The following is a 16078-nucleotide window of genomic DNA, read 5'->3' on the forward strand; positions in this document are numbered from 1 at the left end:
GGACTTGTAATTTGGTTAGAAATTTCATGCTCCTTGGCAATGAGACAAGATTAGAACAGCCCAAGAGATCAAGTGTTCCAGCTGATGTAAGATGCTACAGTCCTTCAGGTAAACATTCTAAATTGTCCCGGTCAATCAAGCCCAAGTATTGAAGACAAGTCCAACATCCCTGTTGAATCTCTGTCAAATGCTTAGCTTTAACAGCAAGGATAAAACGTATAAAAGTACACTATCATTATATTCGTGTGAAGATCTTTGAAGAGGAGATTAAGATAATACTAACAAACACAGATGAACATGTTACAAATATATTCGCAGAGAGTCTAAGTAGATCAAAGTTTCGAGAAGCAATCGAAATACATCCTCTCTTGTTTTTAGTGTCTAATAATTTCACCATTATGACATGATTTTCTTTATCTTTTAGCACGTTATCTTTTTTATCTATTATTTGACCATATTCTTTGTTTAATTTTTTAAAGGTTGGATTTAACGTCGGCTCAACTGATGAATTAATTTTGATGGTAAAAGTCTGATAGTAGACGTGGACTTCATTAGTGCTCATAGGACAAGTTGTGTACTTTAAAGGAAGATGGCGGGCTTGCTCGTGTCAAGATAAAAATCCAGGTATGGGGACTTGCGTGCAATTGTATTCATTCAAAGCAAAATTTTTATGTGAAGCATATTTTAATCGACCCTTCGTCTGTGTATTGTAATGGGGTTATTGAATCGGGTATCCATGTGGTTAGAGACTGCTTTGCCACGGTTGGTGTGGTCTGCTCTTCGTTATCAGTGGACTCAAGATGTTAGTCAGTTAGTCATGCTTCTATGTTAGATTGGTTATGGTATTTATTCGACAGGTTCCCAGCTACACAGCTTACGTAAATAATAACCATTCTTTGGGCTCAATGGTTTGCACGAAATGAATTCATCCATGAAGGCAACCAACTAAGAGTAGAAGACATTATTACCATGATTGGGGCTCAGTGTCTAGATTATGCTTCTGCAAATACAAGTCTACGAAGCTCATCATTATCTACCCCTGTTCCTTGGAAGCCCCCAACCGCCCCGGTAGTCAAAGTTAATTTTGATGCCCGTTGTTCTCTAGCACAAAACAAAGCTTGGTCAGGTGTTGTAATTCGAAATGAGGCTGGGAAGATTATGGCAGCGAGTCGAAGGGAAATGTCACAGGTTACCTCGTATGCTTTCCATCGATTACAAATAGTCTTCTAACAATTGATATTTGATCATATGATTCATATCGGACTAGAGACATTACATGAGTTCCTTACTCATACCTTATCTCTTCATTTGCCTACTTGTTTCTGTTTCTTCTTCAGCACCACAATTGTGCTCTCAGCACGATGCTGCTGCTTTATTCCATTTCAAGTCTTCCTTTTCCCTCTATGGAGTTTTATCTGATTATTTGGCTTGCGAACTAGCCGGCTCTAAATATTATCCTAGGACGATTTCATGGAAGGAAGGTGCAGATTGCTGCTCATGGGATGGTGTCGCTTGTGATCCCTTAAATGGTCATGTTATCTCCCTGGACTTGACTTGCAGTTGGCTACGTGGCAGCATCCCTTCCAACAGCACTCTCTTCCTTCTCCGTCACCTTCGAAAACTCAATCTTGCCTTCAATGATTTCGGTGATTCCGATATGCCATCCGAGTTTGATCGGTTAGCTGGTCTAGAGTACCTCAACCTCTCTTCATCATCCTTTGGAGGACATGTCCCACCCCAAGTCTCCCACTTGTCTAAATTGGTTTCACTTGATCTGTCCGGGAATTATGCGCAAACACTCGACGAAAACACTCTGGAGGCACTTGTTAACAACCTTACTGTGGCGAGACATCTTTTTCTTGATAGAATCAACATGTCCTCGATTGATCCTAATCTCTTCATGAATCTATCGTCTTCTCTGAGGTCTCTTAGCCTCAAAGAGTGTGATTTGCGGGGAAATATGTCGGGGGACATTTTTCATTTGCCAGAGCTCAAGTTGCTCAATTTAGGGGGAACCAAAACCTGAATCTTGATATTATCAAGTTCAACCGGAGCAGCAATCTGCAACATCTAGATCTATCACATATGATTTTGTCCAGAGAATTGATTGATTCAATTGACAATTTGCAGGCCTTGAAATATTTGGATCTCTCTTCTTCCAATTTATCAGGATCAATTCCTAGATCTTTGGGGAACCTCCTGCAACTCCTTCATCTAGACCTGTTAATGAACCAGTTAAGTGGGAAAATCCCATCCTCACTAACAAACCTAACAAGCCTTGAATACTTGGAGATGTCTTCTAACTCACTTGAAGGTTCCATTCCAGATGAGGCAACTGCTTTTCCCAATCTGATCTTTCTAAGCTTATCTGATAATCTACTCAACGGAACACTTCCATCATGGTTGTATACCGTTTCCTCCTTGGAGGGGATACATCTCTCTGATAATCAGTTCAATGGGAATATGAAGGAGTTCCAATCCAAATCACTGCAAGGGATAGTCTTAAACAATAACAAAATCCAAGGTCCGTTTCCATCTTCAATCTTCCAACTGCCCAACCTTACTTATCTCTATTTAAATTTGAATAATCTTAGTGGTGTTGTCGATATTGACATGTTCACAAAACTCCAAAATCTCCAAGAACTTGACCTCTCATATAATAGCCTGTCCTTAACCTCTAATTCTACTGCTACTGCTGAGCACATGTTGCCTAATCTTCAACTGTTGAGATGTTCTTCTTGCAATGTCAGTGAGTTCCCCAGATTTTTGAAACAATTAGATCCCCCCAGCAACAACACTGGTAGAAAGGTTCCAAAGTGGATGAAGGTGGTTGCAAAATTTGACCAATTTCTGAAAGGGCCAAGAGGCTTCAGGCAATTAGATCTCTCCAACAACAGAATTGATGGCAAGATTCCAAAGTGGATGCAGGAGGTGGGGAAGGACACTTTGAGTTACTTAAATCTTTCTCACAATTCTTTAACCCAAGTTGGCCAACTTCCATGGAAGAACATTGAGTATCTTGATCTAAGCTCCAATTTGATTGCTGGAAATCTTCCCACTCCACCTTGGAGGACACGTGTGTTTCTGATCTCAAATAATAATTTGACTGGAGAGATCCCCTCCTTGATATGCAATGCCAGTTATCTTGCAGTTCTTGACTTGTCTCACAACAATTTGAGTGGAACCATTCCACCATGTTTTGGAAATACGAGTCCAACTCTTTCATTTCTGAATCTACAGAAGAACTTGTTGAATGGGGTCATTCCTCAAACTTTTACAGATGGGTATTCGTTGAGTAATCTCAACCTAAACGGCAATAAATTACAGGGGCCTCTGACACCTTCCATCCTGAATTGTACAGGCCTACAAGTGTTGGATCTTGGCAACAACAATATCACTGATACATTTCCTCATTGGTTGGCAAGTCTTCCACGGCTACAAGTTCTTATATTGAAATCGAACAGATTGCATGGTTCCATACATGGCAGCATTGGATCCAATACTTCTTTCTCTCAGATTCAAATTTTTGACATCTCCAGAAATTCTTTTACTGGACCACTACCTGTGAGGTACATCCAAAATTTCAGAGCTATGATAGACCTGAGAACAAATACAAGTGCAGTGCCTTACATGGGGATTCAAACAAGCGGTGATTTCTATACTTATTCCATCGCAATTGTTATGAAAGGAAAGGAGCTGGAGCTGAAGAAAATTTTCGCAATGTGGACGATCATTGATCTTTCCGACAATAAGTTTGAAGGAGGGGTTCCAAAGGTCATTGGAGAGCTTAGTTCACTCAAAGGGCTTAACCTTTCTCATAATAAGCTTATCGGTTACATCCCCTCATCGATAGGCAATTTGACTAATCTGGAATGGCTGGATCTATCTTCAAACAAGCTGGTTGGAGAAATTCCAAGACAAGTTCTGGATCTGACATATCTTTCTGTCTTAAACCTTTCGACGAATGAACTAGTTGGATGTATCCCTCGAGGAAAACAATTAAACACCTTCGAAAGCACTTCCTATGAAGGGAACAAAGGGTTACGCGGTTTTCCGCTATCTATAGCTTGCAACAATGATAAGCCACCTTCAAACGTATCTGAAGAAGAAGAAGATGACACAAAATCAGAGCTTTCTTTTGGGTGGAAAGTGGTGTTGTTAGGTTATGGATGTGGACTAGTTCTGGGATTGTCGATGGGATACGTTGTATTCCAAACTGGTAGGCCAAGGTGGGTTGTGAATTTGGTTGAAGACTAGCTGCTGCAAATGATGCTCAAGCATTTTGTAGGTGCTTTTATTTCATTTCATGGTGTTTGTGTGTTACATTGCCACTCTCTCAACTGATTCTAATAGATATGCTTTATTTAGTACCTGGTCTCTAATAAAAAGGGTAAAGTACACAAATGATTATTTGACTATAGGACGTTGTTTCGTTGAGTCCATGATTATTAAAACTTATAAGATAGTCATTCAATTATATGACATTGTTTTGTTGAGTCCTCAGACTATTAAAAGTTACAAAATAGGTACTCGACTATTCATATGTTCCAAACTCGTCATTTTTTATTAAAAGAATAACGATCATTTGAGCTGAACGTTAACCTATTAACTGAGATATGATAAAATCATATTTTAATGACGCCTACTGGCATCATTGTTGCTTTCAAATACTGACTCAGCTATGGATGAGCAAAACTTGACTCGGCTAGAAAATTCGATTTGAAAAAATTTCAAATCTTGTTTTGAGTTATAAATTAGGACTCGTCAACTCAAATAACTTGATTTTTTTTTAGTCAAATCGATCGAACGCTCACCCCTAGGCTCGATGATATAATATTTCAAGCATTGGATCTACAACATAATGTAAATAAAGAGTCAATCCACAAAATACATCTCAAACGATTTTGAGATCATATTCAGTCAATATGTTAACGTCCAGCTAAGACGGCCATTTTTTTACCGAAAGAAGACGAGTTTGTAATATATGAATAATCGAGTACCTATTTGTAACTTTTAATAGTCTAAGAACTCAACAAAACAATGTCCTATAGTCGAAATATCATTTTACAAGAACTCAACAAAGCAACGCTATACAATTAAAGGAAACAAGATTGCAAGCTGTTGCTTAATGGCTCGATGTTATAGATTGAAACTTTCATGTATATGATATTTCTTCATGCAAAAATTGCACTTTGAAAACCCACATTCAATTTACAAAGCACTGTCCACTTTGAAACAAAAAGAAAATATCATGAAACTCTTGAATCAAATTGAACATTATCTTGCAAGTTCAGAGCGGATCAACACACCCTGTCCTAATATTTAGCTGTAGCAAAAAATCTAAGTCAGTGTATAATCCTTTTCAGAAAATTGTGTTTTTTTACTGGAAAACTTGAACAGTATAGTGTTTCACGTTCTTCTGGTTCATCCTGATGTGCTGAATGATTTACAATATTCGTCATCGACTAAATATAACTCTATCCTCAGCGCCTCCAGAACCGACCTTGCTGCTCTTGCTTTCGCCTTTGTCATCAAGGGCCAGGGCTCAGAATGATTGTCATTGGATGATATATTAAAGTGGAAGTGATCAGCACGTACCAACATAATCGTCGAGCATAAAAATGGCATATCGAAGACAGTTTCTACATAACAATACACAATGTAAGAAAAACTACTTCACCTTTGATACTCTTTGGAGCGTTCAAGAAACTCTTTTGCAATATATTTTCTTTCATAAGATTGCAATACTTGTCTGATATCAGCCGGGCTATTGCGAGCTATATCTGTGGACAAATCAAAACAGATGGTAATACAATCAACAACTATAGTAATCATTTAAAAAATGCTAATCACGTGACTGTTTCGATCAACCATGGACCCTACCAGCTACACTAGTTAGCAAGGATGGCACGTAAAATTCTAACAAAGGTGACAAGCCAAGGGAAAAGCAACAACATAAGACTTACATTCAAGGAATGGAATAAGATCCAAAAGTGCTGTATCATCAGTCTCGAGCTTATACGGTTTAATAGGGACACAATTTTCTGGCTGAAGGCTAGAATCGAATGCATGAGCACTCACTATAAAATCTTGGCTGGATCCGTGTTTAGCTTTGAAAGTTCCTGCCATCATGAAATATTTATTAACAAGAATACTGATTCCAAATTAGCTGCTCTTGATATTGCTGTCCCATTGATTAATACACATAGTATCAGAAAAACTGAGGGGAAAACGAAAAAAGAATTGTTTTGAAGGAAATTGACCAACTATAACATACTCTATAATGCTTGCCATCCTGATATTTAGTATCACCCCTTGATAGCCTACACCGTATGTAATGGTTAGCATCCAACCTTTCACAAACAGGATCGACACACTGAAAAGGAAAAATAAAGCAGATAAATTTACTTGCTGGCATATTTACGTATTTGAAATGGTTGTCGCAATGGAAATGATCAAATTACCATATTCATCTGGTCAGAATAGACGACAATTTCATAGAACTTTGCCAAATGTTCCAAAAAGGCATCAACTCCAGGCCTTTTGAAGGGACACCAACCTCTCTCTGGCTTTGCCAACCAAAAAGGGAGCATTTTAGATTCAATAAAGGAAAATGGGAAACAATTTGAAGTTAAATTCTTACCTTCCAATCTGTATAATGTAGTGTCTCGTTCAGATCTATGACATTTATTTTTAGAGCTTTTCGATTTTGGGATGTTTTGATCGATCGATGGAGATTTTGATCAATGTTCAGGGTTTTACAAATCGTTAGTGAGAGACGAATTGGATATGTGGGGTCTAAGGGAGTGTTTGGAAGCTGGTGTTCAATAATTCTGTGAAAACAAGATTGGGATAGTAGAGTTCGCTGTTTGGTAGCCCAGTTAGGATCTTATGTTATTTTCCTTGTACTCAAATTTTATAAATTCTATATTGTTTTTCTTAAGTAGGTGTTTAAATTATTTTTTAACTTATCTATATATCTAACGTTACAAACATTATTATTTTAGGTGTTCGAGACATCAACGATGTTAATTTTCTCGTTAAATGACACATGTCATAATATGGTGATTTTGAAATTTATTTATAAACAAATATTAAAAATATTATTATATTTATAAAAAAACTTTAATTTCTCTTAAATTATAATATAGCTCCAAAATCTCCAAATCCTAACCTTAATCCACTGTCATCGCCCTTTCCAGCCGCGACCACCGTCGCCGACGTAGTTCTTTCCATACTACTAGTCATACATCATAGTAGTTGTCATCGGTTGGTTGTCGAAATCGCGTGGATCGCTATTTTTATCTTAGGGTTCGCGTGGAATCGTTGTCGATCAGCCGTTGATCGGCCATGATTTCATAAGGGTTTTGGTCGTTGGGGCGATAGGAGGTTGGATGGAGCTTTATTGACGGCAAAGGGTAGTGGTTGACGTGGGTTTAGGGGGTTGAAATGAAAGTTTTAAAAGTTTTGAGTTTATTTCAAAAATTTTGTGTTTTCTTTTTTAAAAAATATATAATTTTATTTTTTAAAAAATTTAAATAAATTTTTAAAATTACCAGATTGTGACACGTGTCACTTGACGGGGAAATTAACATCGTTGACGGCCCGAGCACCTAAAGTGGTAACGTTTGTAACGTTAAGCACCGAGATGAATAAAAATAGTTTAGACACCTATTTGAGAAAAAAAAAATATACAATTTGAACACTTATTTTGGTATTAAACCATTATTTATTTACAAGTTTTCTATTAAACATTATTTATTTAATATATTTAAAATAATTGATTTATATACATATTTTGATGTCATTATTGAGTATTTAGATCAAGACGACTTTTGTACGTATCTTGATTGTTCATATGATTTTATGTCTCGATTTTATCTATCATTATAATAGTTTTAACATTTTGTGTTGCATTCATCACAACACATATCCTGATCAGAAAATATTGATAATCTCGAGTAATTAGATCTCCTTTTGTGATAATTTATTAATACATTCAAAATCATTCGCAGAGCAATATGTAATCTCCACACATTCATTAATATTGTATATAAGTTCGAATCGAAACATAAAAATGATTGACGGTTGTTAGATTTATATGAAAGATGAAGCATATATTTAAGTGAAGATTTTAATTTTGTTGTTCTTGCATTTTTATTTAATGAAAACTTAATTTTATTTCAAATTAAACCCTTTTAATAAATTACACTAGATATCACTTAACTCTAAGCATTGTATCGTTTATACCATTGAACTTTTAATTTTTACAATTATAGTATTGAACTTTGATTTTCGTTTCAATTATACCACTAGGTTGTTAAATCGTTAACAGTCAGATCGAAATGACATCGTTTTAGTGAGGTGTCTACGTCGGGAGTCGTCAACCATGTCAGTAGCCGTCAGCCACATCATCGTGTCGTTAAAGATTCAACGGTTCCAAGGCTTCGTCCTGATTAGTCTGGACCGACTCGGGTTACACATCTGTTTTTTGGTGAGTGAGACTCCTAAAGTAAATTTTCTGCATACACAATGACTCGAACCTGAAATTAAATAATAGATTTTAAAAATTTATTTCATATATTTGTACCTAATTAAATGTTTTAGACGAAAATTAAATATAAATATTCTAAAATTTTAAAATCTGAGTTACATTAATTACACCTAAGCCCTAAAATAAGCTGGAAATTTCAAATATCAAAAGCGACTTAAAACTACCACATTAATGCAAGAGCATTTAAGTGGCTTTCATATCAGCCAATACATACAATTTCTTGCAGGAAAAGGCATTAATTAAAAAGAAGAGTAAATTATATCAATCATTACTGAATTTTACTTGTCTCCCTATTTAACTCACGGTATTTTAAATCTGTTCAATTTTCTTATTAAACTTAATACATTTGGATTTTTTTGTCACTTCGTCGTTTTTTTTTTCACTAACGGCATTAAAAATTGATTATTGTATAGATGCAAAACGACGTTGTTTTTGTAGAAATTTTATTTTTTAAAATGGTATCGTTTTAACGCCGTTAACTATTTAACGGCGGAATGATAAAAAAATCAAATGTATTAAATTCAATGAGGAAATTACACGAATTTAAAGTATAATGAGTGAAATATGAGAGAGTAAAGTTAAGAGATGATTAGTGTAATTTACCCTAAAAAGAAAACCCCTTAATAATGGAGACCTACATATATTTGCCATGTGACTTTCTCGATACAATTTATGCAAATAATTTATGTCCTCCTCGTATGTATATATAAATACCACCATTTCCTTTGCAGCAAAGCTTTGAGTTATCAATGGCTCTCAAATGGCTTCTCAGTTCTGGGTTTACCAAAATTTTCGGCCGTGCCGGCGGCGGTGACTTGCACAGCAAGGCAGTGGTATCATGCCCTAATGGATTTGTCAATGAGAATTCAAAGGGCTACAAGGAAATGGAAAGAGGGGTTAGCAGCATCAAAACCAGCAAAGAAGATTACCCGAATGGCTTCGAAATGCCAGTTCATTACCCTCGGTTCTCGAAGACGGATTACGAGAAGATGGAAGAATGGAGGATCGATATGTTGTTGAAAGAATACGGATTCGGCTTTAATGGCGGCACCGTCAACGAGAAGAGGGCATTTGCCATGGGAGCTTTTCTTTGGCCCGATCAACTTTGATATATATAAGTGAACGAAAGTCTTTGTATTAGACATGCTTTTATGCACGAATTGATAAGGGAATGGACAGGACAATCGACCTCTGAAAATTTAAAAATATCGTATATTTTAGATTTTTTCATATTTTATAAGTTTGTCCTTTAACGTTAAATTTCGCGTCTATCCCTATTTCTTGCTAGATAATTTTGGTGTGTGCTAAGCATGATTTGGATTGGAAGTTTGTGTTTAATTAGCTAATCTTCATATAGTTTTTTCATGATCCACTTAAAAAATCCGTTCTCGATCTCTTGTATTGTATCCAGTGTCGGAGGGACGTACAACTTAGGATGAACACGTGCTTACCTTGAAATCCGAATTTATTTATGTTAGTTGTTTATTTTATTAAAGATACTCACCCAAAAATTTTATTTGTGTCTATCTCATACGAAAACGTTTTGTTATTAATATATATGTGCCCACATTGAAAAAAAATTCTGAATCTGTCACTGATTATATCTCGAGAATAAAAAAAAGTAAGATTTTAATTAAAATATAAATTTATTAGTAATTGAACAAAATTATGTGTCCAAATGATAATGAATAGAAAAAATCACGTCATCCAAAAGTTTCAAAAACTAATAATGTTATTAATTTAGGCTTATTAATAACATTACAAAAAAAATTATGTCAAAAAAATAGATAGATAAAACCAAAATTACAATTATTAGACTTATATATAGGAATGAGTACGGGACGGGATGGGTCAGGTTTTTTTATTACTCCAACCTAATTTAAAAATTAAAAGCTCTTACTTGATTTAACTCGTCTTAACATTTGAGGATGTTTTATCCGTCTTGAAATATAGAATAATACTTATCTTTATATATAAGAGAATTATAATAATTATGTTCGATCAAATATTTTTTACTATAAACCCGATCTCGATTTTCTCATCTATAAAATATATCGGACCCGAATCATATGTTGTTATTTTTTTTAGAAGAAAACAAATTTTGGTCCCACGTTTTAAATGATTGCCACGTGCATGATCAATTTCTCAATCCTATGAAATTGGTAAACAAGTAGGCAACTCTTGGCCAAAGGGTTGACAGCTAGAAAGTCCCAAAGCATAAGTAAATGGAATTTAAAGTTTGGTTTACTTGCCTTAAATGTTCAATTTAAAATATATACATGATAGGGTAAAGTATACAAATAGTGCTCGATTATAAGGTGATCTCTGTTGATTTTTTGGCTATTGAAAGTTATAAAACGGTCCCTTAACTATTGAGAATTATTTTGTTGAGTTTTCCTGTTATTGAAAGTTACAAAATGATCACATGACTATTCATATATACCAAACTCGTCATTTTTCGTTAAAATTTTGATGATAATATGAGTTATACGTTAATTTATTTATTAAGATATGAAAATATGATCTTAAAATTAAATTTAAATAGAAACTAAAAAATACAACTCGACTCAGCTCGAATCGAATCGACTCAAATTTTTGTATTAGAGGTGTTCAAATTCGGATACCCACATTTTTGGATACCCGAAATGTCGGGTACCCGAGACTTTCGGGTCACAAAAATTTGGCCCATAACCTAGACCGTAAGAGACGAATACCCATAAATTGACTACCCGTAAAAGTACTCGCATTTTCGGGTTATGGGTACCCAATTAATATTTATTTTATTTTTATAACTTATATTAATTTTTCTAAAAAACCACATAGAAAAAAAATGTAAAATTTAAAAGTTTATAATACACACATAAACATAGAATTTATAAATTCAAATTATATAATCTAAAAATAAAATGTAAAATGTAAAAAAATAAAATTATAAAATTACAACTTAATTTAAAATAATTTAAGATTAAAAGAAATAATTTAAATGTTAAGGTGAGATAATTTGAAAAAATAGAGATTTAGAATGTTAGGGTAAAATAATTTTAAAATTATAAATGAAAAAATTAATTTAAAATAAAAAATTAATTTAAAAGGCTCTTGGCCCTGGCCACACCATTGCAACCATTTTATGTGACAGTGGGATGAGGCATTTAAGCAAATTTTACGATGCCAAGTATCTGTCACAGCATGGATTGACACCCACCGCATCTGGATTAGAGTTCATGAGCACCAAATGAACCCTGCAAAGATTTCGACTCCGACGCAAACATTAGCCATCAAATTAGTTGGCATATTAACGCTCGTGTTCGCCGATGGAAATTTCAGAAGTTACTCCGACAAGTTGACCTAAACGTTTGGGGAACGAGCATCCTAAACGATTCATTTATTAGGATTGGAACTTGGCATTTTTTTAGTTTTTACACTTGGCGCTTGAGTCGATAATCATTATTTTGTCCAAAGATAAGAAGAAAAATTAGTTGAAATGACCATCTAGCTCAGTTGGTAGAGCACAAGGTTTTTAACCTTGAGGTCGTGGGATCGAGTCCTATGGAGGGTATTTCATAATTTGGACGTCTCCTACGGAAGTTGTTCTCAACCTAATGTTGGGAGCAGTCTACTATCTTACATACCCCTTACCCCTTACCCCATTACATATGGGAATAAGGGACATCCATTTTTTATAAGAAGAAAGATTAGTTCCATTTAAACTGCTTTTAGAAAATTTTGGAAACCCGATTGATACTGAACATTTACACTTATATACTGCTGTTTTGTTACTTGCATTTCAGAATTTAGATTTCCTTTCGGAACCGCGAAATTCGGGGGCCTTTTGATGGATACTTACACTGCAAAAATCGGTGTACGTTGATCAAGCATGACTTGAAACTTCAATTTTGTACCAACAGAATAAGCATCTACCCTTGAAGATGAGTGAAAATAAGAGAATTTCCAAGTGGCTAAGCAATGATGCATGCTCATGCTGTTATGGTGAAACCATATGAGTTCCTGTGTACCAAGGTGCATGCATATATGCAAAGAAAATTGGAGTAAAAACAACTTTAAAATATGACATTCAATGTCTTCTCATTAGTACTTAAACCAAATGGCTTGGTTGATGGATTATTGTCAAACTGCATAAGCTCAGTAGTTCGCTTGCATACAACAAGACAAAGACTTATAATAAATGATGCCGGTATGTTGAACTTTGCACCGTTTAAGTATCTCAAGACACATAAAGCTTTGATTCACTGGGGGTATGACTTCTCAAATTGCGACTCATCGCAATGTGGGTCTAGCCAATCCCTGGGGGAACCCTTGGACATGTTGGGGCTTGCTTTCCCACCACCTACAAGCTCTTTCAAATTTTCCACCTTGTTCTCCCGCCCTGCCCCGCTGATCCATCTATAGCTTCTTTCAGTTTTTGTTTAAACCGCTGCTTCCGGCTGGACAGATTCAGCTCCTGTTGCCTTGATTGTGATGGCGGTGCACCGTGTGGTCCCAGGTAAATGTTCTCTTCTTTTTTGGTCTGCACAAGCCAAAATATAAACATGTCTACATATTAGCACCTATGCGTCAACAAGACAAAAGCTTCAAATAAATGAGTATCGACTCTTGACATCTACAGGTATAGATATTTGCAATTGACCTGCTGCGAATGAGGTTTTGATGTTTCTACATCCGAAGTATCAGCTTTACATTTTTCCGGTTCTTCAATTCCCAAGCTAGGAATCACGAATCCATCAGTGTCTGATGAAGAATAAAAAGTAAATGGATTGAAGTAAGAAATCTCAGGTTAATCAATTTCAATTATACTTTTTTTCTCTCTAAAACAAAGGAATTAAATACAAACAATGTTCCAGCAAATTAACATGTAACTTCATAAGATTTTTACCAAAGCAAAAAAACGCAAGACACTAAATCACTATGTTCATGGGAGACATGGAAACTCTCACCCTCTACCGATAACAATCAGAAATAATGGCAGCAGATTCTCTCTAATCCTGAAAGATGATCCTTCACAAGAGGCCATTTAGCACAGCCACCTATAAATTATGTGCCACGATATAATGATCTGCACAACTAGTGGCGGAACATCTCACTCTAAAAACAACAAACTAATGGAAGCCAGCAGCATATACATACACAAGGGACGGTATCAGAATGTCAAGCAATTGTGAACTCGAAAGTGAGGACTTAAACAAAAATGCATCTGTTTTTACTATCATCTTGCTGTAGAATCAAAGGCAATAAAAGACAAAATGAACGACTAAAGCTTCATGAACTTATGAAAGGTAACCAACTGCAAATGCAAACAGGTTGTCTTTTGCCAGTTCATAAGTTTATCCAAGAGATGCCAAGTTATCGATTCTTTTGCTTATCCCTCACACTGATATAAAGTAGAACTTCATGAACTTATGCATAAGATCGTCACATTCAATACAAAGGCAACCAAATACCAACGAAAACAACAAAGAATAATACAAGATACTATATAGCTCGATATGGATACGATCATGATCCACCAATCAAGAGAAAATCAACACAAAAAAAAGGATTAACGTAGATAATTATAAATACCAAAATCGCCCAATATTCATAGTTAATGATACCCACAAAACAAATTTTCATTGATAATCGATTCAAAGACCCGCACATATATCAGTATAATCTAAAAAACCCACATCTAGAAATTAAAAATAAACAGAACCCCAATTATAAAAATTTGATTTTTAGCTGAAGATCCAAAGTTCTTCCATTTATCAGAATTTTCCCGATAAACAACCATAGAGAGAGAGAGAGAGAGAGAGCTAATATACCCCACTCATCTTCTTGTTCATGGAGTGAAGTGGTGTGCACTGGAGATGAGTCCATGAGACACTGAAGATCATGGATTTCAATGACGAAAGGGCAACAAAGCCCGGAAAATGAAAGAGGTCAACAAAAATCAGCAGAACGAATCCAAAACAAAAATATGAAAAGGAGAAAGATACGCAATATATAAATAGAAGCCAAAAAATAATCTTAGATTTCGAACCTTATTCCTCCTTTTTTTTTAGTTGGTATTTTTAATTCATTTAAAAGGGGGACTAGAAACCCTAACCCTAAAATAAGGCTTTAGGGTATCAAATTTAAAAAACTACTAATAAGTTACTTATTTAGAATAGGTTAAATTATAGTTTTGGTCATCTATTATTAACTTAATTATTTTCAAGGGGCCAAATTATAATTTAAGTGGTTTATCATTAGGGATAACACGGATCGAGTTTCGATCACCCCAAACCTAAATCGAAAAATATACACCCTCCACCCAGTTTGACCTTACTAAAAAAATATACGCCCTCCATCTGACCCGAAATCGACCCAATTTATTGCGATAAAATCTAAACCGACTCGACCTGAAATAATATAATTATTAAAAAAAAATATTTTTATTCAATAAAAATAGGAATTTAATTAAAAAATAATATATAGAGGGTATTATTATAATTATCCTTAAATATATAAAGTAAAATAATATTTTTTCTGGTCGGGTCGGGTATTTTTTTACCCTAAACCCGAAGCCGACCCAACCCGAACATAATCTCTAAAAATACTTGACCCGACTCAACCCGAACTCGATGAAGTAAGGTAATCCTATAATTTTAAGTTTTAATATAGTTATTATTAAATTTTGAGATAATTTGAGTAATTTAAGATAGTTTTATTATTATAAATTTATGAGTCAAACTCTCGTATAAAAGTAAAGCTTAAACTTGAATCAAGTTAACATTAACTCAATCAAATATTTTCGACTAAAAAAATTAAAGTTATTGTAAATTATTATATGTTCTAAATACTTTTAATCACTTGACAATAAACATTCAATCATCTCATTGCAACTATTGGTGCTCGAACTCATAATCTTTAGGAACAACAACAATACCTTTAATCATTGTGGTAAGTTGATTCGTGTAATTTATAATAAGAGTTAGATGTCAAGATGAGATGTTTTAAAAATAATATAAGATATATTATAAACATAATATTAGTAAAATATTAAAAATACCATTTAAATATGTATAATATCATTTAAATATTAAACTAATATAAAATAAAAATATTTAATGAGTTTATACTTAAAAGTTTAAATAACTACTCATCTAATTAAAAATACACTATAAATAGACTAATATGAAGAAAACTCATTATTTTATGATAATATTATCTAATTCGTCTATAATGGACAAATAATTAATTTCCACCCTTTACACGAATCAAGTAGTCTCCGTGATAAATAAATTATTGTTATTTTTTAGCATTCGAGTTCGAACACCATAAATACCAGAGATGTGAGCGTTTAATGTTGAAAAATTGATAATTATCTTCGAACAAATAGTAACTTATACTTACTCTAGATTATTAAAACAATAATTCTAGCACTTTGACAAAAAAAAGTTATTTTGATAATGATTTTTCTTTTTGTACTTTGACAAATAATTGAGTCTATATTATAATATTAAAATATATTATATTTTTAATTTTTTT

General features: G+C 34.3%; 1 protein-coding gene and 3 pseudogenes across 1 annotated transcript; 2 read left to right on the forward strand and 2 right to left on the reverse strand.

Annotated features, from left to right (window-relative positions):
* The first annotated feature begins 969 nt into the window (after window positions 1-969).
* LOC120205344 lies at window positions 970-5554 on the forward strand (annotated as a pseudogene).
* A 3-nt stretch (window positions 5555-5557) lies between these two features.
* LOC120205282 lies at window positions 5558-6566 on the reverse strand (annotated as a pseudogene).
* Window positions 6567-9243: 2677 nt separating this feature from the next.
* LOC120205283 lies at window positions 9244-9757 on the forward strand. The gene has a single exon (XM_039205191.1). The coding sequence runs from the start codon at window positions 9304-9306 to the stop codon at window positions 9661-9663; it is 360 nt and encodes a 119-aa protein (XP_039061122.1). The 5' UTR covers window positions 9244-9303; the 3' UTR covers window positions 9664-9757.
* A 2838-nt stretch (window positions 9758-12595) lies between these two features.
* Window positions 12596-14582, reverse strand: LOC120205281 (annotated as a pseudogene).
* Between the last annotated feature and the right edge of the window lie 1496 nt (window positions 14583-16078).

The sequence above is a fragment of the Hibiscus syriacus genome, unplaced genomic scaffold, assembly GCF_006381635.1.
Source record: "Hibiscus syriacus cultivar Baekdansim isolate YM2019G1 unplaced genomic scaffold, ASM638163v2 tig00012370_pilon, whole genome shotgun sequence".
Classification (NCBI taxonomy): Eukaryota; Viridiplantae; Streptophyta; class Magnoliopsida; order Malvales; family Malvaceae; genus Hibiscus; species Hibiscus syriacus.

What these genes read in the sequence shown, in the direction of transcription:
- LOC120205283 (XM_039205191.1), top strand. Translation starts at nt 9,304, where the DNA reads ATGGCTCTCAAATGGCTTCTCAGTTCTGGGTTTACCAAAATTTTCGGC.